General features: G+C 46.7%; 1 protein-coding gene across 1 annotated transcript; it reads left to right on the top strand.

Moving 5' to 3' along the window:
- Window positions 1-2,050: 2,050 nt before the first annotated feature.
- On the top strand, window positions 2,051-9,276 carry LOC102022630 (E3 ubiquitin-protein ligase MARCH3-like). The gene is made up of 2 exons (XM_013507094.1): window positions 2,051-2,324; window positions 8,350-9,276. Exons 1-2 carry the CDS (start codon window positions 2,166-2,168, stop codon window positions 8,506-8,508), a joined length of 318 nt encoding a protein of 105 aa, XP_013362548.1. The 5' UTR covers window positions 2,051-2,165; the 3' UTR covers window positions 8,509-9,276.
- The last annotated feature ends 18,684 nt before the right edge of the window (window positions 9,277-27,960 follow it).

Genomic DNA, 27,960 nt, shown 5'->3' with positions numbered 1-27,960 from the left:
TACAAAGCTACTGTGATAAAATCAGCATGGTACTGGCAAAAAAATAGATCTGAGGGTCAGTGGAACAGATTACAAGATGGAGACACAACTTCAAACACACTCAGCCACCTTATCTTGGACAAAGTGTTCACTGGAAAAACATGTTCATTGGAAAGAAGATAGCCTCTTTAATAAATAGTGCTGGAAAAACTGGCTTTCCACATGCTGAAGACTAAAACTACCCATGTCTATCACCATGCACTAAACTAAAGTCAGAATGGATCAAAGATCTAAATATTAAAACAGAAACACTAAATCTACTGGAAGAGAAAGTAGATAGGAATCTTAAAGACATAGGGGTAGGCAGAGACTTAATGAGCAAAACCCAAACTGCATGGGAAATACTCCAAAGAATCAACAACTGGGATCTCATCTTATCAAAAAGCTTTGGCACATCGAAAGAAACCATCAACAGAGTGAAAAGACAACCCATAGAGTAGGAAAAAATTTTAGCCAACAGTACCTCAGACAAAGGACTTCTATCTAGAGCACATAAGGATTTAAAAATATCAGGCCCCTCAGTGATCCAATCCAGGCCATTCAATGATCCAATCCAAAAATGGGTGAGATGAAGAAATACAGGTGGCAAATAAATACATGAGAAAATGTTCAACACCACTGGTCATTGGAGAGATGCAGATTAAAACAAAACTGAGATTCCATCTCACCCTAGAAAAAATGGCTGCCATCAAGAAATTAACCAATAACAAATGCTGTAGGGGCTGTGGGGTAAAAGGAACCCTTCTCCACTGTTTGTGGGAGTGTAGACTGGTGAATCCACTGTGGAAATCAGTGTGGAGATTCCTTAAAAAAAAAACTAAGATTAGAGGTCCCATTCCACCCAGCTACTCCCCTTCTGGGTATCTTCCCAGAAGAGTTAAAAACATAACCACTGTGATATATGTGCACTCATGTGTGTAACAGCACAATTTGTAATAGCTAAATCTTGGAAACAATCCACATGCCTATCCACCGAGGAATGGATAAAGAAGATGTGGTCTTTTATACAATGGAGTACTATAAAGAAGGATAAACTTGAGACTGTTATAGGTAAATGGATGCAACTAGAGACCATACTCATAAGTGAAATAAGTCAGTCTCGCATGTGTAAACATGGTATTGTGTCCCTAGTGTAAGAAACTGAAAGACTAAATAAGAGCCAAAATGTTACAACAGACATTGGGCAATGGGAAGAAACTGTTCAAAAGGAGAAAAAAACTGGGATGGGGAAAAGAGAAAAGAAGGAAGGGAAAAGATAAACGTGTGTGTGTGTGTGTGTGTGTAGTTAAGATGGCTATACTACTAATTTCTATTAGTTCACTGAAAAGAAAAGTTTGTGCTTACATCATTTGATCGATTTTTCCTGCCTATATCTTATAATCTGAGTGATTACTTTGAAGATAACAATAAGCAATGTACTTACCGTTGTTATTCTCTACTATCTTGTTTTAAAATTTTGTAAAATTGTTGTTAGTGTTTTTTCTCTTTAAAATAAAAAGAGAGAGAGAAGAAGTCTTTTCTGGTTCCTGGTTTGACAGTTCAGGCCTCAAACCCAGTCCCATTGTTTCTGTCCTCTGGTGAGGGCAGCACATCATGGCAGCAGTGTGCAACAGAAAATTGAGTAAGCAAGCTGAAAGATCAGACTTGGGTCCCCAGACTCCCTTCAAGGACCAGTCCCCAATGACCTAAGGACCTCCCATGAGGTCCCACTTCCTACAGGCTCACAGCATCTCCTGTACCACCACCCCAGGGAGCAAGCCCTTCGTGTGGTGCTCTAGGGATGCTATCCAAGGTGTGCCACCTTCCAAGAGTAACATCCTTCTGCCTTCACATAGGAGCACTGGGATTCGGATGTCCCTACTAGGGTACTGCAAGCTCTCATTGTTATTATTATGGTGATCATTAGTATTCAGGGGGTGAGGGCATGGGAATGCCTGTATTTGTCCTGTTCTCAGAATAGCTCAGAAGTGCCTCTTCCGGGATCCTGAAGGCAAAGACCACTTTAGAGCAGTGTGTCTTCACTCCACACTGGCACTTAACCTTCTCCTTGCTTTTCTGTCTCCCTTTTCCGGCAGTGGCTGAGAAACCCTGGCCCACAGCATGAGAAGCGGACTCTGTTTGGAGACATGGTGTGCTTCTTGTTCATAACCCCCCTGGCCACCATCTCGGGCTGGCTGTGCCTGCGGGGCGCCGTGGACCACCTGCACTTTAGCAGTCGGCTCGAAGCCGTTGGACTGATTGCACTCACTGTCGCACTCTTCACTATTTACCTCTTCTGGACACTAGTAAGTATGGCCCGTGGCGGGGGTGCAGGCCAGCAGCCACCAGCGAACTCACAGCCGGCAGAGCCTTTCCTCGTGTCAGGGGCACATCTCACCTGCCCAGTAGTGATTTGGGTGTGTGTGTGTGTGTGTGTGTGTGTGTGTGTGTGTGTGTGCGCGCGCGTGCGCCTGAGAGAGAGAGAGAACTGCGAGAAAGAACAGATGGAAAGCGCAGCTCTTCTGAGCAGCCATTGGTGGCGCACGCCTCGGGTGTTTCTCTCCTCTAGTCATGCAGGGCTGCCATCCCTTAGGAGCCGCGGCGGTGTCTTCCTCGTGCTTGTGTTTCTCCCTTTTGCTGGCATTGTAGTATATTATGAATGATGCACTTGGCGGCCGCTGCTGCCACCGCCTGCACAGGTCATGAATCCTCCCTGCTGGTTCTTCTCCCCTGACGTCCTGACGAAGCCTGAAGTCTTTGTCGGATGTGGAGCTGCACTTCGCCTGATGATTATTCCGTGTGTTGGGATATTGACTCTGCTGCCCATAAAAGCACTCATTTATCTAGCTGAGAAGCTGCCACCAAAGAAAAGCCATTCCCTGACAAGTGCTCCTGCTGGATATGAGGAAGAGTTTTTTAAACATTTTTTTTTTTCATTCTTTTAACTTCATGCAGCAAGTTGATCGCTTGGGCCCCCACTGGCAGCACCCACAAAGGGCAGTTGCTCTCTATTTACGCTTCCCTATGGGAGCTGTGGGAAGGGAGGGACATCCCCATGTCCTAGGATATGTTCCAAAGCCAGCCCCCCACCTCCTGGCATAGCTCTCCTGTGCCTGGCTGCTACTGCTCCGAGCATGCTGCATTGCTGCTCAGTAGGTATTTCCTGTCTACAGTGCATTGCTCCATATCACTTAGCACAGCGTCAGCATTCGGAAGCTGCTTCCAGGCCTCACACTTCCTCGCTTCCTCTGTCTCCCAAGCCCTGTTCCATCAGCTGCCGCTCTCAGGACCCTGTTCATTTCTCTCGCTCATCCCAGGGCTCTACCAGCTCTGTCTCTCCCCGCTCCTCGGAGTGTTCAGATAGTCAGGGTACACATTTCAGTCTTAGGAAGAGAGCATGGCTTAAGCGCTGGTAGACTGGCAATACTCTAATGCAAAGCACTTACCTGTGTCTCCTGGCTCATTTCAACATTGTGTTCCGAGGCTAACGAATCCCCGAACGAAACTAGCATTGCCTCCTTTAAAAGTGTGTGCTTCCAACGTGAGTCCTGGCTCACTGTGAATCAAACAGTGAAGCTGGTCCACTGTGATGAGAGAAGGGTGGGAAATAAGAAATTAAATAGTGTAACTACATTTACTCCCCGTCCACTGCCCCGCCCCGGGAAGTCACTTCAGGTCTCTGAGCATCAGTCTCCTGTCTGTGAAGTGGTGACGTGAGGAATGGCCATCTTCCCTAGTGGTGTGTGATTAACGTGAAGGGACACATAAGGAAATACTTTAGAAAATAATAATTAAGTCTAAGTTTTTACCATATTTAGACATTTTCTAGTATGTGCCTTTTCTTAGAAGAGTTCAAGTGATGATGGGTGGGTGAAAGTGAGACCGGCATGCTATGCTTCGGAAATTAATTTAAAGTCCTTTTGAAAACCTGCTTTGTGGAGTGCACATTCACCTAACAAGCAGGAAAGGGGGAGCAGCAAGGAAAGGGGGAAAGGGAGAAAAGGAAAAATAAAACGATGTAGAAAAACTGGGTGAGACCCTCTTTCATCTCCCATCGCAGGAAGATTTGGGTGGAAAAGGCACCTAGACTAGGCTCTTTTAGGAAAATAAAATACTTCATTCCAGAAGTATTTCCAGGAGGCAGTGCTGTACAGTTACAGCACATGTACTTAGAATCCAAAGGGCCGGTGTGTAAGCCCAAGATGTAGCATCCTACTAGCTGTGTGCCTTCAAATAGGACTTAACCTTTTCCCTCATCCTTCCTCTTATACAAAACACGGAGAAAAGCATCCCATGGGTCAGGGTTATTCTGCAGGTTTGCTAGGACAACGCCTGAGAACACATATCCCAGCCGCCAGCACTGTGCTGGCCTGAGCTTTCTGTGGTTTTTCTGCCACCTGACTTCCACCCTCCCCCAGCCTTCTATAAAATGCAGAGTGGCAGGAGGGAAAGAAAGGCATTTCTCCCCTTTGACGAGCGTGAAGACCGTGTTGTGGAGTCAGCTCAGCAATAGGTTACCGAATATAGAATAACTCCTTCCCAGATAAATGCTGTACTGAGCAGCCCTGGCAAGCGCAGTAATTCAGGAGCTGACAGCACTTGGAAACTGCCCTACGGCAGAAACCCATTGTAAACAAGCTGTCAAGCTTAAGGAGAATATGCTGTGAAAATGTCTTAGATAAACAAACACGGTGTCAGTCCAAGCCTGGCTCCTCAGAGCAGCGTTCCTGGAAGGACCTCTGTACCCAGTGCTACAAAGAGGGATACGCATCACGCTGCCCATTTCAAAGTGCCTTCGGACGTGCTCCCTGGCTCGGGGGCCACGAGCTCTGGGAGTCCTGTCCTCTGTACCCTTGTGTGCTCCAGAAGCTCACCCGGGACCCTGGAAGCCAGACCTTCAGCCATGTGCACCCTAGGGGAGTGGTCCTGGGGTGGGGGACCACTGTGTCAGGAATGATTTGAAGGCCACGGACAGCCACAAAGGGAGCTGGCAGAGAGCTGAGTCCATGTTAGTGTGGAAACCCTGAAAGGACGTGGTCTCAGCCCCAGCTCAGGCTGCCAGCCAGGCCCCACAGTGTTGGAAGTCTTTTCATTTACTGTGTCACACTGTAGCCAGGGCCTCACACAAACAAAACGAGTGAGGGGCCCAGCTGCTCGAAGGTGGGCTCCAAGTCCCAGGGCTGATGGTTTCAATTCTTGCTGTGCAGGGATGTGTCCAGGGTGCGTGGCGGAACCCTGGCAGGTGGTTCAGACACCTTCCCCACAGCCTGCAGGCAGCTGCTCCACTGAGCAGTGTTTCTCAGCACCAGTGTCCTCCGACAGTCCTCCTCTGTCTCAGGGAGATGTGAGCTAAAGCGCAGGGAAGGCAATTTACCGAGCCCTGGCCCATCCGTGCTCTTAAGTCGTACCATTGTTTTCCAAGAGAAAGGGCAAAACAGAAAGATGTAGTTAGATTTCCCAAAGCCTACACTGGCTTCACAGCAAACCTTCTCCGTGGCCTCAGTTACCTCCCTGCTGGGGAGAGGTGGGCACTTTCTCTACCATTCAGGTGATGGCAGCTTACTGTAAAGTGACCTTGTACCTGATAGGCTAGTGTCCTGTACAAGAATAAATGAGTTAACTTCAAGAAATTCATCCCATATGGATTAATATTTTAAAAATAATTGTCCTATGCCCTTCTTCCTGTATCCGTAAAACCAAAAATTTAAGATTTACTTGAATTCTTAATGTTACTAGTATTACAGCAGTTTTTAGGCTTCTGTTGCTTTTTCCTCACTGCCTCTTTGCTAAATGAAACCTTGTCTATGGTAGTGCGCTGAGAGGAGGCAGCGTCTTAGAGCGTCTAGAGATGGGCGTGCGTGAATCCAGGACAGCTGCAGCCCTACGGTCTCCTCTGCCCTGTGCTTAACTTCCTTCATTTTCCCGATTAGGAATTGTCCTCAGATGATGCTCTCTTGTTGATTCAGTTTGCCTGTAGACTACGGTAGTTAACAGCAACTAGACAGATGAATAAGATCTCATCTTTTTATCTCCACACACAAAAGTCTTCCTGGCCAAGGGACAGGGAGACCTGCTAAGCCAGTGTCGCCTGGTGCTCCTTGAAGCAGCACTTCTCAGGCTTGGATGTACATGCGAGTCACCTGGGGATCTTCTTAAAAGGCACTCTGATTCCTCGGGTCTGGGTGGGCCCCAGAATTTTTATATTCTAACAAGTTCCCAGGAGATGCGTCCTGCTGCTGCTCCATGGCCACACAGCAGAGCCTTAAAGGAAGTGGCTCAGTCTCTCTCTTTTCAGTTTCCCTGCATCTAACACATTTATATATTTAGCGCACGAAGAATAAGAGACCAAGCACATGAACATGTGTGCAGGACTCTCTGCTAAGTGCTTCATATTCATTATCGTAGATAGCAATATGCATATCTTACAAACAAGGGAACTAAAGCTTGCTGACGACAAACACCCTCACCCAGTCTGCCAAGGGGCCTCCAGCCCTGTGTGCCCGGCCCCAGAGCCCGTGGCCTCTTGTAGCCTCAGCATCTCGGATTGCTGAGGCCGAGTGAGCACCAAGCCTCAGCCTCAGGGAGGGAGGGGCTCTTGATTTAAAATCCAGCTCTCCTGTGGCATTTCCAGACTGCAGACTGCTTTTACCGCCAGAGTTCTTCATTTGTACTTGTCTGCGTTTCACCTCTTGCCTGTTTCGGCTCTGGACAGCAGGCTTTCCAGCCCGCCTCACCTGTTCTTGAGTAGCACGAAGCAGCAGAAGGACAGAATAGATATATGAGAATCAAGTTTAAAAGAAAGAAAGAAAAGAGAAGAGCTAATCCATTGTGGCACATTCAGGGCCTTTTGGAGAAAGCACACCCGTGTTAGTTTAAAAGCTTATATTTTCCTACCCAAATCTCTCTGGAACTTGGCCTGTGGCATGTACTTCTTTGCCTCAGTCATTTGAGCAAGTGGCCTTGAATTACATGATCCTGCTATAAGAGGTAACAAGCCCTTTCTGGTCAAGGTCAGTACGCTACTTGCAGAAACACTGAGCCTAAAGCATTGTGTCAGCCCACTTTCTGACCTCTGTGGACACTCACTGGGGTCTACACAGAGTGCCTGCCCGGAGACAATTGGATAGCCTAGGTAGGGGTGCTGGCTCACTCTGAGTTCATGGGCACCTTCTTTTCCAGCACTTACCTAGATATCTGTAATCTCAAACTGTAATCTACCTCCTTGTTTTTAAAGTACATCTTCAAAAGTATAAACTCTGAATTTCCTGAGCAGGCATCCATTCTTCTGAGCCTCTCCAAAACAAGCAGGCTGAGTGTCTCATTATGATGTATTTACATAAAAATAACAAGCATTGCCAGGCGTGGTGGTGCACGCCTGTAATCTCAGCACTGGGGAGGCTGAGGCAAGAGAATCCTTGCAAGTTTGAGACCAGCCTGAACTGCATAACAACACCCTGTCTCAAAAAAGACCAAAAAAAAGAAAGAAAAAAAAAAAAGCACTTTGGAATGTAGGCATGTCACAACTGACCATAGGATTCACTACTTGTACTGTCAGGTGTTTACATAAATTAAGCTCGAGTTTGAGGAAATCGTTGTGATCAGAATACATAGGATATTCATTCTTTCTTTCTCTCATTCTTTCTTTCTTTCACTCATTCATTTAGCAAACTGTCCTGAGCAACTTCTTAAGTGCCAAGCACTGCCAAGTACGTGCTTGCTGGGCATGCAAAAATGAGTACAGCACGTCTCACTGTCAGGGTGCTCCTAGTGCAGGGAAGAGAAAAACAAGTACGGTGATGTACAGAGATCTCGGTCCCATGCCGACCACCGGATATGGCTTTGCAAGTTGTCCACAGTCTGGTACAAAGGAGTCCTTTGAGTTGTGCAGTATCTAAGCTGCAGGAGAAACACATGAAGTCCTAGAACACCTCTCTGTCCACATAACTGGACAAAGGCCAGTGGTGTATCTGTTGTGTCCTCCTGCCCCCAGCCAGCCTTCTTCAGTATGGATAGTTTGGAGCTCCAAATATTACTACCCAAAAATAAATCCAAACCCAGAAATAACCTCGTTTTCCTGTTCATAGCCTGATTCTGCCTACTGTGTGGCGTGAGCCAGCATACAAGCCCTGCTGTGTTTGTACATGTGGTGCCTGGGCTGGCGCCAACCTCACAGCACTCAACTGCTGGCTAGAACGGTGTTGCCAGGGCTCTGGCCCTGCTGTCCGGCTGCTGGCCCTCTAAAGCTATTTGTAATGACGCCTGTGTCTTGAGTCGACTGTCTACTTCGGCCTATCCACGTACCGTCTCTTTTTCCTCCCCTCCCTCCCCCAGGTGTCATTTAGGTACCACTGTCGATTGTACAATGAATGGCGTCGGACCAATCAGAGGGTGATTCTCCTCATTCCAAAGTCTGTCAACGTACCTTCTAACCAGCAGTCCTTGCTGGGCCTTCACTCGGGCAAGAGGAACTCAAAGGAGACAATTGTTTAATGTTCGTGTGGTTGTGTGGTGGATTTGTTGTTTGGAAGTTTCTGTACTGGGGCCATGTACTGAGCCGCCCGAAGCCCTCCCTTAATCTTGTGGGTCAAAGAACATCCAGATCCGCATTAGCACATCGCCCGAGCAATGAACTCCACCAGAAGAAAGTGAATGCTGTTTTACTTCAAATCATGGATGCTGCAATCATATGATATTTGCTAAGCTGCCAAACATGTTTATTTAGCAGATACTGTATGGAATTTTCCGAACACCTCTTTAACATGTGAGGAGGGTTGTCCTGCTAAGGATGCAGTTCAATTCTTCCTTTTTTACTCTTTCAAAAAAAAAAATATATATATATATATTAAACTTAGATGACAAACAGAATCAAAAAGCCAATGTAAAAACTGGTTTCTTGGTTTGGATGAGTTTTATTTGGGTTAGTTTATTTGTTTCCCAGTTTCTAATGTGGATTCTCCGGGGGTAATTTGATAGCTTGAGTGGTCTTTTTCATCTCTTTCATATCCTTTATTCAAAGAGACAGCATAATGACTGCAGAGTAAGTCATATTTGAAGGATGTTTTGTACTAAACCTCATTTAATTACTCAGTTTTTAAAGGGAAAAAAGGTGTGGCAACTCTCCACACGGTGAGCTGTTTATTTAAATATCATTAAAGAAAAAAATTATGGTGAGAAGCACGCTCCTTCTGACTTGTTTGGTACTGACAGCTGATAGAAGCTATTTTCTAATAATAAATATCCAGTGTGTGAAAGACAAACCCTACTGATTGCAATACTCTTTCTTTTTTAATCATAAAACCTGTGAGCTCTCCAAAGGAGGTTTTAAAAAGGAGAAGCGAAAAGGTTGGTGTTCCCACTCCCATCCCATTTAGCACATGTCTTAATTCCGCATTCATAATGAACTGGAGGATCATTAGACATTTCTAGGAACCTTAGACCTGTTTTGCATATCAATTAGCATTCTCATTGCTCTATTGAATTTCTAGCTTGACAGGTAGATGTGGGGGGGAAAAAAGCCTGTCCTAGAAGCCCTGCACTTAGTCTAAGACCCCTTTGTCTGATTTTTTTTTTAAAAAAGCCCCACACAGCGCCTTGCCTGCCCATGAGCCAGTTCTGTGGCAGGCCCACATAGATCCTTCCTGAGCGCTTCACGTAGCCCTTTCATCGTCTCGGCGTCCAGGGCCGCCCGGCGCCAGCTTTGGTGGCCTCGGAGGAAATGCTGGCTGTCACCCCACCCACACTCACTGGAGGAGCGGGAGCCCAGCTTCTGGGCTTGCTGAAAACACGGATTTCTAGAACATGACCCACATTCTGAGATCCCCTTGCTCCCCCGAACGGGAGCGTGAAAAGTGCAGAAGCGCAGGCAGCGGGCAAGGAGGGTGAGAGCTGGCCTGCGGCTCGGTGAGCCAACGCAGGTGCTCCCTTTGTCGGACTGAGCCCTGGTTCTTGTGCACAGGCGCCCCCCGCGATGCCCAGGGGAGCAACAGCTGTACTGCTCGCCCCTGCAACGCTCAGAAGTGCTTTATGGCTCGTGACAATAGATTTCCTCCCCACCACACTTCACTTCGACACTTCAATTCCAGGAATATACGTCTCGGCCCTTCTGTTTACGTGGCCCTGCTCACCCCTGTGGGCTGTCATTAGCTGCACCACCATCAGCCGTTTCTTAATTGACCTTTTTAAAATGCTGGACACCACTGGCTGCACGCAGCTGTCACACATTAAATTTCCAGAGCCAAGAGTTCAACTTGGTAGTCTGTGAGCTGCAGCCCAGTAATATACTTGATAAATGACGCGTCCACCCAGCCTGGCCCCTGATCTGCCAGTTGAACGAGCGACCCCTCGCAACCCAAGGGCACAGCCTTCACTAGAGGACCATACTCCTCCTCTTCCCTGCCCCTTCCACAAATTGGGAATCTGGATTGGGGGGATCAGCCGGTCATCAGGGATGTGTGAATCTGCCTTCTGAGAATTCCTGTCTTGGGTCAGGAGATGAGGCACGATGACACTGGCTATCAAGGTCCCAGGCAGCTCTTGGGCTCCTGTGCTGGGAAGGGTAGCCCTAGTGCGGCACCCATGCTGTATCTTTTTACCCCAGATTCACATCCCCACCTTGGGAGGGGAGCGCAGTCCAAGCTGAAAGAAGGCTGTGCGGGGGTCAGGACCCGCCCAGCGCTGGCAGCCAAGCACCGCTTCAGGCTTCCTTTCCCAGGCCATGTGTTTGCACCTCCCCATGAGAGGCTGTGGTCTCCATCAGCAGCACAGCCCATCTGGGGTTCTGCCACCCCCTGAATGACACTCATCCCCTTATCTCCTATCCCTGATGTCGTTCAAGGTCACAGAGTCTAGGGAACCACAGCATAGGCGCGAGGACACCCGGCCAGGAGACACGGGTAGATGGGCGGGCCTGCAACTCAGGCTCTGCTCCCCGTCCCCGAGGTGTGGCGTGGAAGGGGCTGGTCCTCCTTGCGGAAGGGTGTCCTTTGCTAGTTGGCAGGAAGGTGCCGTGCAAGCTACCAGCTGCCTGCTAACTTGGGTTCTTCCTTCACATCTTTGTTTTTGAAAGGTCAAGAGTGACACAGACAAAAGGACCAGGGGTGGGAGCAGGTGAAGGGTCCGAGTGGCTCGCTGTGTTTCTGCCCCTGACTTTTTACACTCCTCGTTGTGCGTCCATCCTAACCATTTTTCATGGGAATGTCACAGAGACAGATGTGTGTCATGGTGAAACCAGAGATGGAATTAACTAAAACAAGCCCTGTGCGCTCTGCCGGCCCAGCGTGTGCATGTGTCTCTGACAGAGGACAGAGGACAGAGGACAGAGGACACAGAGCATCCACAGATTCTGCAGCTCCACAGAGAACCAGGCAGACTCTCCAATGAGCTGTAAAATCCAATTAAGGAAAAATAAATGGCATAATTTGGAAGTTACATTAATGTGTCTTTTGTCATCCTGGTCCCCTCCTTGCCACAAGTAATGGGGCTCTACCACAGATTTTCACATTCGGCTGGGCTGTAGCCACAGTCATATCATTTTCCGTGAAAGAACTCATCTGGGGCATGGTGAAGACAAAGCAGAAAATGGAAGAGAAACCGCAGTGCAGCCAACCGGGTACTTCGGAGAGCAGCCGGCCGCAGGGCCCATTTCCTCTGGGGGCCCCTGTTTCCCTCTGGACACCGTCCTCAGTCCAGCTCTGGGTGCGTGCCTGCAGCACACCTCTGTCCCTCACTCGGAACTGTCCAAGACCATCAGAACCGAGGAGGGGAGAGAGCTGGGAATGAGCTCAGCTTCATTCCAGAGTGCCCAGAAGCTGCCTAAAGATCGCCCACGCAATTTGTAGTTCCCAGTGCTAGACGAGAGTGTGGAGCTGCTGTCCAGAAGCCTCAAGTGGGTTGGGATTCAGGCCATTGGCAGCGACAGGGCTAGGGATTATTTCAGAAGAAGCAGTAGGGACCACAGTGACACCATCCTAGTAGGCAGCCTCATGAAGCCTGGTGCTGCCGAGGCCGTAGCCATAAGTCGCCGTCCAGGTTGGGGACGGGCAGCTGCGAGCTCTCGGTGTGTCAGCTGTGCAGAAATGCATGGGCTGCCACCCGCCTGTTTTGGCCTTACAGTAGTCTCAGCGTCAGGAAGTTGGCTTTGTGACACTCTGCCTTGGCTGTTTCAGTCCTTCTGGTGTGATTCTGGCTCTGCTTCCCAATGCAAGAGGAATGCATGAAAACCAGCTATGGGGTCAGACCATGAGTTCAGATGCTGGCTCTGCAGTGTCCTCCTGCCAGTGGTGGGAAAGTGATCCCCCTCCGAGCCTCACTTTTTGCCTCTGCAAAGTGGAGATACAGCTCCCTCAGCCGTCCTTATAAGACCCGCAAGGCCAGCTCCCTGCGATGCTGTGCGCTCCCCTTTCTCACCATCCGCTCTGTTGCTACCATCTGGGTTACTCTGTCCTAGCCTGAAACTCAATGAATACTTTTGATAATTCATTTGAAAGACCATAAACAAATAGTTTTAAATTCTTTTCAGAAAGAAGAGTGGCTAATTTCAAACAATCAATAGATATTTATCGAGCATTGTATGTGGGAGCAAAAAGAACTGTAGAAGACTCTTCTGAAGACTGAAATTATTGACCTGTTTGAAATCTTTGCATTCTATGTAGATTTTATTTTTCCTTGAATTTCCTGATACTGGAGTGTATGGCTAATTGAGAATTCATTACAGATAAAAATCTGCTAGTTCTGAGTCTAGTGCTACAGAAAAGAACAAATATAGCCCGTCAGCTGTCTGAGTTCCCAGGAACGAGGGACTCGTGAGCCGCTAAGACCATTCAGCGAGGGCCTTCCTGGAGGCTCTGCCTCTATGCGGGGACAGCAGAAGGACAGTCGGGTTGGGGAGCCTGCTCCGTTTGGGACACGCATGTCTGGAATACACTTTTCACCTTCCAGGGTCAGAGTTTCCCCAGCAGAGGCGATATTTAATCATAACCCAGATTTCAAGTGGTATATGGCCTGGCACCTTATAGACATTTGTAGGATGAAAGAGAACAGGGGCCTGCCCAGCCTGTATATATTGTATATATATATATTCACGTGGTATCATATACCACGTGAATATCTGGGTGCAAAGAATTAAGTTAATCATGTATTTTGGTCCATAACACTATTGCTTCTCGATCACTCGCTCCCTCCTCTCTGCAGGGAGAGAGGGTTGGGCATAAATTTTTTATTTCACCAGCTTTAGCTTGCACACCAGTGACGTTCCCATGTCCCGGGCTCCTGGATGCTGGTTAACCCCGCTCACGTGGATTTGTTTCAGGGTGTTACCATGGGGGCGTCCATCAGTGTATGCTCCTGTATGTAATCAAAGAGCAGTTTTTCCCTGGTTTGTCATAAAGACACCACAGGGGGGATGGATGGGCTCTCGATGAAGAGATGCGGGCAGGCGTGGAGGCCGCAGTGAGGCCCCCGCTGCCCCTGGGGTGCGCTGCCCTCTGGGACCTAGGTCGCTCAGCTGTCTGGAGGCGGTGGCCACTGCCTCTGACCATCGGGCTGGGCAGGCCCCTATTCTCTTTCATCCTACAAATGTCTATAAGGTGCCAGGCCATATACCACTTGAAATTTTCCCTTGTAATCCTCTTAGCAACTTTAATCTGTGGCCCTAAACACAAAGCTCCGTGGCCTACAGCAGCACCGTATCTCCCATCCCTCTTCCCGGGTCTTACACACCCACGCATGGCACACGGGACGCATCTGTCCGCACGGCAGCGCAGCTTTACCAGCTTTACTGAGGCTTTTCCAGTGCCACTCCGGCACCCACCAGACACCCTTAGCCGGGTTTGTACCTCCGGGGCGTGCACATCCCGGAGCAGCAACTTCTCTGCAGCCTATTGGTCAAAGCAGGCACAGGCCCCGCCTCTCCTGGGCGGAGCCTCACGCAGACGGGCAGGGGCAGGACAGTCTGCCTGCAGATTTCGTAGCTCAGCCACAATCCTGTTTATGGGCGGGACAGTTTAACTAGAGAAGCGGTCGCTTGCCTGCGGCCCGGAGACAGCCGGGCTGGGACTCAGAGCCACGCGGGAACCGTGCTCCTGACCACTGCGCCGGGACGCCCGGGAGCCTCGCTTTCAAGACCTCCTTTCCTTGATCTCCAAACTTCTTCCTTCCTGAGGCACGCAGTCTGCTCGGTGCCTGACCTGAGTGTGTACCTCTGGACACTGTTTTGGGGGGAATCTTAAACTTTCTCTTCTTTTCACTTAGTACGTTTTTAAGAGCTCTCACTGCTTCTCAGGGCTACGGTGACCTATTTTACACTTCTGTTCCCTTGAAGCTGTAACCTGCAGGTCCCGGGCCAGCCAGCGGGGGTGACTCTGGACCAGTGTCCTTCAGGGCTGCAGGGTTATGGATGCTGGCATGTTTCACTTCAGTCTTTGTATTCCCGGGGTGATAACTCGATACCCACCGAGAGCGGTCAGCTTCCCCACTTCTCCATACGCTTTCCAACACTAGCTGCTGTTTATGTGTTCATTTTCAACCTGATCGTGTAATCCTGTGTCCTAGTACTTACATCTCTTCAGATTTACATTGTCTGCTTCTGGCTGAGTTCCTTGCCTTGGTTTTGTTTCCTTGGTCACTTTGATGTGCTGAAGTCTTCTCTCTCCTCTCAATTCTGGCTTAAATGTACCTACAGCGCACTTTGCTGAATACAACCGTTTCACTTTGATGTAAGCAATTCTAGGTTTTGTATGGTGGTTCTGTCTCATTCCAAAATCACAAAGCTTTTCCTCACATTTTCTTCCTTTAGCTTTATAGTGTAATCTTTCGCCCTCAGGCCTTTAATTCTTCTTAGTGTACTCTGCATTTCCCCACGGGGGCGGGGGGGGGGGGCAATTTCCGTCACCATCTGCGGAAGTCTCCCCTCACTCTTGCTGGTGCACGGCCCCCTGCATCTTCCCGTCCCCGGGAACAGGGTCGTCTGGGGTACTCGGCTAGGGCTGTGGTCCGCGTGTCTGTCCCTGCATTACCACACTGGGGCCTATGGCTTCGTAGTACATCGCAATATACAGAGGAACAAACACCCCTAACTTCACTCTTTTTTTCAAATTGACTTAGTGATATGTGATGGAGCTTTGTGTGTGTGTGTAGAAAGTTTAGAATTGGCAAGTGATTTAAAGGTTTGGATGGCATTTTTATTGGAATTGAAGCAAATCTGTATATTCATTTCAGAAAATTGGTGTCCTTACAGTTTTTAGTGATCCCAAATAATGACTATAGCATATCACCATTCACTCAGCTGTGTTTTGTGTTCTGTAACAGCCTTAATCCTTGTCCATAAAATGTTTGTGTGTCCATGTTAGCTTGCTTTCTGTTTATTTGTTTATTTGTTTGTTTGTTTATTTGTGGTACTGGGGATTGACCCTAGGACCCTCACACCGAGTTACACCCTTGGCCTTTTTGGATTTTCTATTTTGAGACAGGACCTTGCTAAGTTGTCCAAGTTGGACTCCATGTGGTCTTTCTGCCTCAGTTACCCGGAGTGTTGGGATTGCAGGCGTGTGCCACCACATTTGGCTGCTTTCCAAGTGTTTCAGAGTTGGCGCTGCTGTTGCAGATGGTACCCCGTTTTCTAGCTGGTTGACGCTGTGTGGAGGAGCACTGGCCACGCTGCGCCTTGGCTCACTGTGGCTTCTCACCTGCAGAACCAAGCACTGCAGCCTGTCAGCAGGGGTCTGCGGGCTTCCCGGGCAGCACTGTGGCCAAAAGAATATGGCGTTTGCTCACATTTTTCTTATGCAGCTGCATTTAATTATCCTACTTCCTGATTCTAATATTCTGACTTCTTAAAACATTATTAAATAACACTTCATTATAATACATTTCATTAATGACATGGAGAACTTTGTGTGAAAGTCTATTTTAATTCAGTGCAGTAAGATTCACTAATATTGCACCCTTCTTTCATTCCTGGATAAATTCTAATAAGATGTTGTATATCTGTCTACGTATATTGAAAACCAAGAGTTCATATGGACGTGGGCAATCCCAATCCCAGAGGTGGACCTTGTTTTATTCCCATTTCTGTATTTCTGTCTCCCTTTCCTGATGTGAGGGTCTTGGCTTTCTTGTTCGGCTTTAGTTCCATATTAATCAATCCCTCTGCATGTCAGCAGCCCTCCTCCCTCCACAGGCACCGTGCCCCCCTTGGCATGGAGTTGTCCTTGCTGCGTGGGTTCCAACACCCATGCCAGGCCACCTCCCCGGACACCTCCTCCAATGAGTGCCCCTCACCTTCACTCAATCCAGTGCTCTCCCTTCTCCATGTGGTGTTCTGCATCTCTGTAGTCTTGCTTTCATTCTTTTGTCTTGCCGGTATGGAGGAGTGGTATATTCAGTAATTTTTAAAAAAACTTTTATAATTTTGATTTACTCCTAAACATGGGCTTCCTTTTAACCCTGAACTAGTCTGGCAAGTTTTCTCATAATCAAAATGTTTCATTTGAGAATTCATACATATTAAGTTTTAAATTTTTAGTAGCAGTAGTACATATATGCAGTACGTAGTGATTATGTTCAGCACAGGGAGTTAATACATGCACACAAAACATCGTAACTCTTTTCATATGTCCTTTCCATTCCTTCCCTTCCTCTCCTCCACCTCTTGGTCCCCTACCCTTTTGCAAAAGTTCTAGCTCCCTATTTCCTATTATCTATCTTTTATTTTGCTTTTTAAATTATTTATGTTTTGGGTTTCTCATATAGGAGAAAACGTGTTTATTTAACCTTGTGTGTCTGATTTATTTCATTCAAGTAGGGGTCTTAAAGTGCACCCATTTTCCTAAAAACGACTCAAATTTATCCTTTATAGCAGAGTAGCACTCTGTTGTATAACAATGTTACATTTTCTTTATCCATTCATTGGTTGATGGATATATAGGGCACTTCCAAGATTTAGCTCTTATAAATGGCTGCTATAAACATAAGTATGCATGTATCATTGTAACATGATGTCTTTACCTTTAGGGGGAAGATACCTAGAAGGTGAACAGCTGGGTCAAATAAAATCAATTATTACTTTTTTGGAGAATCTCCAAACTGATTTTTATAATGTTTGTACTAGTTTCTAGCCCCACCAACAATGTAGCAGTGTTCATTTCCCTTCAAGCCTAGCCAGTACTTGTTATTATATGTTTCTTTATGATAGCCATTCTCTCACAAGATAAAATCTCAGTGTTGTTTTAATTTGCATTTCTCTAATGGCCGGGGATATTAAACATTTTTTGATGTTTACTGTCATTTGCACTCCTTCTTTTGAGAAGTGTCCTATCATTTCAGTTGCCTATTTTTTAATTTGGTCTTTTATATTAAGGCATCTGATTTTTTTTTTTAGTTCTTTATATATTCTAGTATTAGTCCTCCGTTGGAGGAGTAGCAGGCAAAATTTTTCTCTCATTTGGTAGGTTGCCTCTTCACTGTTGGTTGTTTTCTTTGCTGTGCAGAAGATTTTTAATTTGATATGATCCCATTTGTTGATTCTTGATGTTATTTCTTGTGTAACTAAGGTTTTGTTCAGAAAGTCCTTGCCAATGCCTATGTCTTCATTTACCTATTTTATATTCCAGTAGATTGTGTTTCTGTTTTAATATTTAGATCTTGGATCCATTTTGATTTTCATTTAGTAGATTGTGAAATATATGGGTCTAGATTCACTCTTTCCCATGTGGATGCCCAGTTTTCCCAGCACCATTTGGTAAAGAGACTACATGTCCTCCAGCACACATTTTTCTCCTCTTTGTCAAAAATCAGATGCTGAATGTGCCTGGGATTCTGCTTATGGTTCACCCTGCCTGGTGTGTTCATTCCATTAGACTTTTTGGCACCATTGACATCATTGTCTCTTTCTAGGATATCCTTAAGAATTTTCTGAAATGCTGGTTTGATGGTTATTAACTTCTTAACCTATTTTTTCTTTTTTTCATGGAAAGACTTTCTTTCTCCATCAATTTTGAAAGGTAGTTTTGCAGTGTGTATCAGTCTAGGTTGGAAGTTGTTTTCTTTTAGGACTTGAAACACTGGCTTCAAGCTCTTTGGGCCTTTAAGGATTGTATTGAATAGTCTGTTGTAATTCTAATGGGTTTACCTGTGTAAGTGATTTGTTGCTTTTCTCTAAAGCTTTTACAATTCTGTCCTTGTGCTAGATATCTGGGATTTTGACTATAATGTGTCAAGGAGAAATTCTTTCCTGATAGTGGTTCCTTGGGATTCTATATGCCTTGTTTATCTGTATGCTAAATTCCTTTCCCATCCTTTAAAGTTTTCTGCTATGATTTCTGCAAACAGATTTATTATGCCATTCGTTCCATGTTCTAATTTTTTACTAACTTCAAATAATTTTACTTCAGTCTTCTTTGCATTATCCAGCAAAGATCCATGTTCTCTTGTTTTTTACAAGGTGTCTCTGAGTATATGGTATATGCAGTACCTGCACCAGACCTATCTTCTAGTGCCATCATTCTGTCCTCACATCAGTCACTTCTGCTGCCCATACTTTCAAAGGAATTTTTATCTACTGAATTTCTGTTTGATACATTTTCAAGGGCTCCTATTGTTTGCTAAACTGCTCATTCATGTTCTGCATTTCTTTTTTAGCTCAGCTACCTTTTTATTACTTTCTTCTATAAGCTCACTAGTCATTTTGTTTATTAAGTCCATTATTTGTTTAGTTATGTTATCTGTGAGCTTGCTGAGTGTTGTGGCTTGTATCTAGGTGTTTCCCCAAAAACCTCACGTGGTCACAGGTGAGGATTTTTGGAGGTGGCTGGATCTAGGGTGTGTGATGCTGAGATTAAGGATGTGATGCTGGGATTAGTAGTGCGATGCTAGGATTAAGGGTGCCCCACCCTGGGTGTGAGTGCTACCTACCCTAAGGGCAGGAAGCCTGGATGGAATATAAAGGACAAACAGGGTTGCTGCCACCACTTGCTGCTTTGCTGCCTTCTGCCTACTCTGCCTACTCTGCTCTGCCATGCCCCTCTGCCATGCCATCCTGCCTTGGAGCCAGTTGACTACAGACTAAAACCTCTACAAAGTGTGAGCTGAAATAAACCTTCCCTCCTTTAACTCTGGGTGTTGGATATTTTGTCTTGGCAGCAACAAAAGTAATTAAGACACCAAGCATCTTATTGATCTTTTTTTTGTCTCCTCTTTTATCATTTCATATAATTCATCTGCTTAGCTTTTGATATCCTCCCAGTGGATCAAAATTGAAAGAGTTGGGACTTTTTGGAGGCATTTTATTGCCTTGTCTTCTGTTTCTACTGTTTTATTTCATTTGTGCTGAGGGCTGTGGGGTCATTATAGTGGAAACTTTGTTCTCAGTGGGGAGATCTCTTTAGTTAGTGTCTGCTTTTCAGTGCTGTACTCCAGGCATGGCTAACTATGTGAGACAAAGACTTTTGCCCCTGTCCCAGGATCCAAACACCTTTATTAATTTGAGGAGGGGTCTAGCACTCGGTTCTCTGAAAATAAACTGTAGTATTGTTGATATACAAAGTCAAACCAGATATTGCTATACAATAAAAACCAATTGATAGCAATAAATATGCCACCTGGGAAATATAAACAAATCAGCATCAGTAATAGAGTCAAAGACAAACAGGATATTGACTACCATAACAACCAATAAACACCACCGCTATACCACATTAATAGATGAAATCTGTAATTATAATATAGACATAAAGACAAGTCAAATATTGACATACAATAAATATCTACTAAATACAACTATACCACCATTAATAATGGAAAATAATTCAAACTATAGCATAGAGTCAACTAAATATCTAAAGATGCATAAGGCTTAATAATACTACACTAGACCCTTGACTTATGGACTCAATTCATTTGCAAGGGCTGGTTGTAACTCAAGTTGGTTACAAGTCAAGACTATTTTTGCCATAAGAAATAATGGAAATACCCATAATGTGCTCCAAACCTCCCATAGCACCCCTTAACTAACCTTTTCATAATAAAAAGTGTTGTATAATGTGTGTAATTTGCCAGAAACACCAATAATTTTCCTAGTATACTCATCAAAAAGTTATACAATGTGCCTAGTTTACCAGAAACAACACTTTCATACTATTCAAGTTGACATCTTTGGCTTGCAGGAAGGAAAGATGAAATGAAAGGTGGTTACTGTTTGGCAGGAGAGTCCCCTTCCTGAAGAACATCAGGAATCTGGCTCTCTGGTGTCTTTTCTCTCCTTGGGAAAGTCTGTAGCCCACAAGGGCCTGCTTCTGAGTCACTGGGTCTAAATATTTTCATAACTAAAAACTGGTCTAAGGTTGTCTATTTCTCTATTTTCTTTAACACTGTTCTTTTTTATTGCTTTTCTCACCTTGCCTTCCTTTCTTAGCTTCTTTTCTAGCTTTCTCAGAGCCATGTTGATAGCAGTAATTATAGTGATTACATAAAACACAGACTGAAATCACATCCACAAACCGCACATCTGGGCTCAGACTGATGCTTATGTTCACTTGCATATGCCTTTCTGGCACCGAGAGTCTTTGTTTACAACCACATGGCTAATGACATTTGGGTTGTAACTCAAGATTTTCTCATAAGTGAAACCTAAAATTCCAACTGTGACCCAAGTTGTTCCATGGAAAACTGGTCCCTCAAGGGTCCACCGTACTAGGAGAAATAAAGGGCAGTGGGGAAGGGGAAAATAAGAGTAAAAATTGAAAAATAAAAGATGAGAATGAGAAAAGTGAGATAAAGTATCCTATTAAGTAGTAAAATAAAACTCAGAATTAGATAAAAGAAACACAAAGAACAAAAAAACACATAGCAAAATAATAAAAAAAAAAAAAAAGATAAGTCCCCAAATCCCCCAAAACAAACCAATAAAAAGAGAAATGAGTAAAACATTTTTTTTTCTGTCTTTTTGAATGAGTGAGGTTTCTTTTCAGGGTCCACTGTATTGGAACCTACCAGATATGGGGAAAGATACACTAAGACCTATTTTGCTGGTGTGTGTGTGTGCGCGCGCGCACATGTGCTGAATCCTGCCCAACTCTTCCTGCTGCACATGGTTTTGCAATGGTGTCTGCCCTGTATTCACTCCAGCCACTCCCAGCTTCTACATCCCTCTGCGCACACCAAGTCACGGGTTTCACCACCTACCTTCTCAGCCTGAAGGTTCATGCCTTCCCCGCCACCCCGCTTCAGAGGCTCTCTGTCCATGCACCCCAAACTGTGGAAACCATCCAAGCCAGGGCATTTCCCTGATCACATTAGCAGATGGAGAAAACAGATCACTGAGCTGTGTTGGATGTAGGCTCTGGGCAGGACAATTGAGCAGTTTGGTGGATTTAATGCCAGATCGTTTCTTCCAAAAACACAGAACTTTTTGGCTTCTCAACTTGGAGGCTAGGACCTTCATGTCCTTCCTAGTCTGAGTTTGAACTTCTTGAGGGGTCTTTGTCTTTGACTATCTCTTGTAGCCATTTACTACCCAGTTATTGTGATAGGGTGACACCAGAAACCCTGAGGTGTATTTATTCTGTAGCTCAGATGTAAATATCTTACCCTTGCCCCAAATGGCACCTGATTAAACACTCAAATATGGTGGCGCTGGAGTGGATTTCTTTTCCAGCTCTGACCCTGCAGGAGTCACTGCTGATGCATAATGTTTTTGTGGCTTACAGTAACTGTGAGCTCTTCTTGGGGCTAGCACTGCTGACCCAATCCACCAGCAGCTGCTATCTGTTTACCTTGTGTTAGCAGAGACTGCTCCCCTTCCTCCAAAGCATGGATTAGACTCTCCAGACTGCTTCATTCTTTTCCCTGCATTGTGCTGTCCCTCCAGCTTCTCTGTAGTCTCTAATTTTCCTGTCAGTCCCTTCCCAATTCCCAGAAATCTACTTTTTTTCTTCACCAAGTTGTGTTCCAGGTGTCCCAATTCTAGATCCCAGAGAGGCTGTGTTTTACTGCCAGTCTTTACTCCACCACTGTAAACCTACTACCTTATTTTGTGTCTTGTTTTTCCCTGTGATCTCAAACTCTCCTACGGATCTTGACTACCTTGCCTGGTGATGTGGATTCATAGTGGTAGGGGCCATATTCCTAGTGGGTCAGCAGAGAGGGTGGGGCCACATGAATTCAACCACTCTCCACCTGCCACACCTTAGTACGTGACTCTGCCTCCAGGAGACCCTGCGCACACCTGTATACTGGTCAGTACTTTCTAGGTATCATCTCCCTGAACTGTAATCAGCTTGCCTTAGAGAAGCAGGGGGCTGGGGAAGGGGAAATCCCACAGAGCTGGCATATCTACTGCACACATTGTGTGCACCTATCCAAGTGTGCATGGAATGTAGCCTCGTCTTCCACACTGCTCTGGGGGCACTGGGCTGGCACTGCAACTTTGTTTTGGAGGTGCGATTCTTCTATCATGAAGCACTGCACAGGAGAGAAAAAAGGACATGACTGTCCTCCCCAGACCCTCCCGTTATGGTTTGTGTATCACAGAGGTGGTGCTCACAGCCAGGGCCTTAGCGAGGTGATTAGATCAAGGCATGTGAGAATCACCGGTGGATTAGCTCACTGATGAGTCTGTAGCAAAATGTGAGGTTGGGAGGTGAAGCTGGAGGAGGGGGTGACTGGAAAGGCCTATCTTCCCTCCTCCTTGATTACTGCCATACCATGAGCCGCTTCTCCTCTGCCATGCTGCCCCGCCGTGGAGCCACCTGACTATGGACTGAAACCTCTACAAACTGTGAGCCAAGAGAAACCTCTCTTCTCTTTAAATTGTGGATTTTGGATATTGTGTCTCATGACAAGAAAGTAACTAAGACACTGCCCTCCCACCCCAGGTGTGGCGTCCCACTCAGCTCTAGCTCATGTTTTCTGCAGCCCAAGTGCCCTTGTTTTTTCTTTATTTTTTCTTCTTGGATCCACCGATCGTTTCCTCACTCATTCAGTCCTTCCAGGGTTGAACAGAGCAGGAAGCATAAGGTCAAGATGAATCTGCCATACTATCTTCCATCAGCACATCTCAAAAGGCCCTGCTGAGTGCCCGGGGTTGCTGTGGGGATTAGGACACAGGAAGAAACCATTGGCCTTGGCTTTGATACCAGGGCCCCATCCAGCCACCTCCTCCTGCTTCAGAGTGGACATCTGGGCCAGGTTTCACTGGGGAAAGGGTTGGATTTGCTGGAAATGAGTGTTGAAGCTGTTATTTCTGGAGACGAAAGTTTTCAAGACGAAAATCTTCCTATTGTGGTTCTGGGTAGCCTCACCAGGCTGTCTGGCTCTTGGGAACTCTGTTCATTGCAAAGAGTAAGGAAATGCTTGGTAGGCAGTCCTGCTCTGGGTGGGTCTGTTCTGTATAAAAACCACTGTCACAAGTGCTGCCCACTCACCTCCGTTATACAACGCCAGAAAGGAGGCAGCCGTGGTCTCCACCCCGCTCCAAATAAGTAACTGTGAAGGCATGTGAGCTGTTTACTGTGATAGCACTCAAAGGCTGCTAACATTAGGTTTTTATTTAAGTCAGTCTCGATATTTGTGGACAACATCTGGAAACTCCTACGAGGTACCACAGAGCAGCCAGCACTGTGGGGACCACTGATGATGTCCCGTGATGTGGGTCACATCACTTTTACAGTATAATGATGAACTGTGTTCCCGCCCTTCTGGAAGCCCGGACAGGCTTTTCTGCACTTCACTATTAACTTTGTTAACGTGAAAAATGCTACCAGGCTTTGTCTGTTACTGACCCTCCTTCCCACTGCCCCACCTAGTAGAGCAGGACTGACCACATCTGGTGCCTCCAGTTTGGCACCTGAGCGTGCTGGGCATATGGGCTTCATCCACAGAGTACCACAGGGTAAGCTCCTGCCCCTGCAGGGCTTGCCCTCTACAGAGCCTCTCAGCTGCTGGGCCCAGGAGGGCAGGCAAACCCGGCCGTAGGTGGGGAGGTGGGTGAAGAAGCGTCTATGGAAGTGATCTAAGACTGTGCCATCATGCATGGGGCGGGGGTCCTGTTGTGTGTGAGAGCCCCAGACTCCAGTCTGTGGGCCCTGTCTGCAATAAAATCAGCAGTGCAGAGTCAGGAGGGCCGCCAGTGAGAAGAGGTCCCCTGAGGGCAGGTACCATTCTGGAAAGGGTTGTGTGGCGGTTGCTGGACTCTCAGGACTTTCAAACACGGACTGTTAGGAGAAGGGGGTTCTATTATTAACTCACCTGGTGCAACGTGCAGTGGCATTTGCTCAGGCCCACATGCAGGTCTCAGGTTCCCTCTCTGTGTGAATTTCATAAGCATCCCTATTTATGCAGACGAGTCTTGCAAAACCAGGCATACCTGGTTGTGGTCTTAACTCTATCACTTTCCCACTAAAAAGAACCAGGTGTCTGTCCTAGGGGAAGATCCGACTCTAGGTCAGGCACAGGAAGGCAGAGGAAGAAGCTGGAATGCACACTGCAAACTAAGGAACATGACTGGGGCACGTCCAAATGACACAGGATGCGGCTGGGAGGCTCCCACCCGCGCAGGGTGGGACAAAGGAACCCTGGAAAGGATGACAACTGCGCTGCGCTGTTACGCATAGTTGGTGTTAAACTCTTCAGCCTGTGTGATCTTTTTTCTTTCGCAGTACTGGGGATGGAATTCAAGGGCATCACACTGAACTACGTCCCCAGCCCATTTCCATTTCTGATTTTGAGCTCTGTCCAGGCTGGACTTGATCCTCCTGCTTCAGCTTCCCAGAGTGCCAGGGAACACCCCCACCCACTTACAATGACACTTTAAGGAACCTCACCAATCACTATTAGAGCTGCTAAACAACTGAATAATCCTGATACCTGCTTGTGTGCATGATCCTTTGCGGTGTTATTTAAGGAATACTCTTTAGAGAAGAATTACACCTAACAAATACAGAAATAATGATAAAATCTATGTGAAATCATTACCTACCTAATTATCATTAACAGATGTGGATGGAAAACTTGAAAACGAAGAATTAGACCTTAACACCTCTAGCCGCAGAGCTACCTTAACATCACAAAAAAGGGGAAAGCTTACTGTGACATCATGTGTCTGGTCCTGACACCAGGACTGGAAATCCATGGAAACACATGAGATATTCTTGCCAAAAAATCCTGATCATATGAGCTACCCATTTGCAGGAGGGGAAAGGACCAACTGTTAGATGACACCCTAGCAGTTCCTCAACAGCAGTGCTATTACTGGCCCAGCAGCAAACGTGTGGACTTGGGATCCTCATTCAGACAAATATTAAAAAAACAACAGCATGAAATTACCAGGGAAATTTGAACTGTACATTTAGAGTACTGAGGAACTGTTACAGACAGAAGAGAGTGTCTTAGATAGAACAGCAGCTGTCTTCTAAAGGTTCCTATCGCTGAGTCCGAAGCATTTGCAAAGAAGTCTGTTAGAAAGACACGAGGCGGAGACGCTGGTCAGGATACAAAGTGCCTCACGGCGAGTGCATCCATCTCAGTGCCGTGTGCGCCTGAGGGTCGCCATGAGAGCGCATCTTCAGTGTTCCTGCTGTGAGACAGAGCGACCACAGTGGTCCCTTGGTTCATGAGCTTGTTTCCATGATTCTGGTCACAAACCGAGTAACAGAAAAGAACGACTCCTGGGACAGGTCAGCCCAATTTGCTATGACTATCAGCCAAAGTGAAGCCCTCTGACCTTCAGGGCCTCCCTCGGCCCCTCCCCACACTGCCAGCTGCCCGCACCACACAAGGAAAAGGTGCCACGACAGGGATGTGGGAGAAGAGAAAGGCGCGGCAGCCCAGGGAGCGGCTGGGGAGGAGTGGCCACGGCCCTCCAGACCCGAGCATTGCTGAGCAGAGGTCACATCTCTCCCCACAACTCCAGCCGCTCTTCTCAACACGCATGAGTCACAAGCACAGACGTCTGCCATAGGACGCAAGAGGGGGCAGCACACCTGGTCACACTGCCGTCTCTTCTGGCACTGAGCACCCCCAGGCCCCAACGGCAGCCCCCCGGAACCCCATCAGTTCCCCAGGCTGCCTCAGAGCCCGCAGCGCTGCGCACTGACTGGTTTCCCGAATCTGACTACCCAGCCCTTCCGTCCGCCAGCCGCTTCCTCCCGAGTCTGCTGAACACCTGTGAAGAGCACGGCGGCCGCGGGCACCAGTGAAGGAGCCGATCTCGTTACTGGAGCTCATGGTTCAGGTGCCAAGCAGGACGAAAGGCACTGCCATTCCTGCCGTCCCGTATTTCACAGTTTGGTGTCTTCCAACTTTTTCTCACACATGGTGGCAAAAGCTGCGGCAGACCCAGTCGTTTCTGCGGAGCAGCCCAGGGGAGGAGAGAGCCGGGAGGGCCCTTGTCGGGTCACTCCAGGCTTGGCCTGTCGGCGAGTCAGTCCCGCTTCAGGTGAAGGTTCGCTCATTTGTTTAAACGCAAGCTTGACATAAAACTACAGCCATCATCAAGGACAGGCAAGACGGCGGCACGTCAGTTCTAGGCATCGAGCAGAGCCGGCACTTGGCCTGTCGGGCAGGAGCGCGGTTCCCCATGGTGGGCGGGCAGCTCCGTGCAGCCCCACGCAGACCATGCGCCCTGGGCAGGGCGGCCAGGAGGCGAGGGCTGGCCGTTTCCGTGTGTTCAGGCCCCAGGGCCAAACCCAGACTCGTTCCAAACTGTTTCTCATCTGAACCCTGGGCACAAGGGGGACCTGCACAAGTCGTTGATGTCTCCAGGTAGCAATGTGACCAACCTGTCACAAGTATTGGCAGTGTTCACAAATGCCTCTTTCCTGCCAGAAATGTGGAGACCCAACAGGGACGGTGGACCTTCACCCAGTGGAGATAAGCTATATAATCAAATATTTAAAGCAAAGGGAAGTGAAATTACCTTGAAACATGTTTGGAATATGAGCTGCGCATACTGGCTCACACCTGTAATCCCAGCACTCAGGAGGGAGGCTGAGGCAGGAGCACTGCTGTTGAGTGTGAGGTCAGCCTTGGCTACAAACTGAGATCAAGACCAGCCTGAAGTGCATAGTGAAATCCTGTCTCAAAAAGACCCAAAAGGAAGTTTGGAATAATTATGTACAATAGAGACTAACCAGAAGCGGGGGCATTCCTCTAAAATGGAAAAGTCCAGGTGCCCTTTCCTAAGCATCTAATTGGAAAATAGTTGTCATTCTTCATGTAATAGTCAATTTTCAAAAGATGAAAAGCAGATCTTGCTACTATTCATCAGATTTACTATTGTTCTAACATATTTCTCATTGGGTGAGGGTAGCAACGCAGATGGGCTATGATTCCCACTCAGTGAATTACTTAATTGATGTTTCTTGAATTAATGTTTGTATTCATGAAATAAGTATGGCACTTTCAGTATTCTCAATGACTTCCCTTATTTAACCACCCAATTAACTAACTCAAGGAGAAATGTTAACTCTAACCAACACCACACCCACTTGTAGACTACACAAACCACAGGAATTAAAGCCATATTGTAATAAAATCTCACCTAACTTCCCGTCTTATTTCCTAGCCAAAAACTTTGAAGTGAATCCATCTAAATTTCTATTTATTTACAACCTACTATACTGGTATGATCTTCTCATGTGATCTAATTTAGTTCTCCCTTCAACTCTGGGGAACAGGACTGAGTCTGAACTTACAGGCAAGGAACCGGAGATGCAGCAAAGTCAGCTTTTGTCAGGCACATGCCGCTAAGTGACAGCAACTTACCGCCATTAACTGCTGCTCTTACGGGCTTCCATCGGCAGAGCTGGTTCAAAGGCAGAAACAATGCTGTGATTCATTCAGTTTCATGAAGCCGATCTGCGGAACAGCCTATCTGTCTGGGAAAGTACAAATCCGGAATATAACATGCCTATTGTTTGGCATGTTTTAAAAAATGGTCAATTCTGTTATTAA

Source organism: Chinchilla lanigera, unplaced genomic scaffold, assembly GCF_000276665.1.
Source record: "Chinchilla lanigera isolate Chin_1 unplaced genomic scaffold, ChiLan1.0 scaffold00120, whole genome shotgun sequence".
NCBI lineage: Eukaryota > Metazoa > Chordata > Mammalia > Rodentia > Chinchillidae > Chinchilla > Chinchilla lanigera.
The sequence above is the reverse complement of the archived record's forward strand: the minus strand, read 5'-3'. Positions and strand labels throughout refer to the sequence as shown.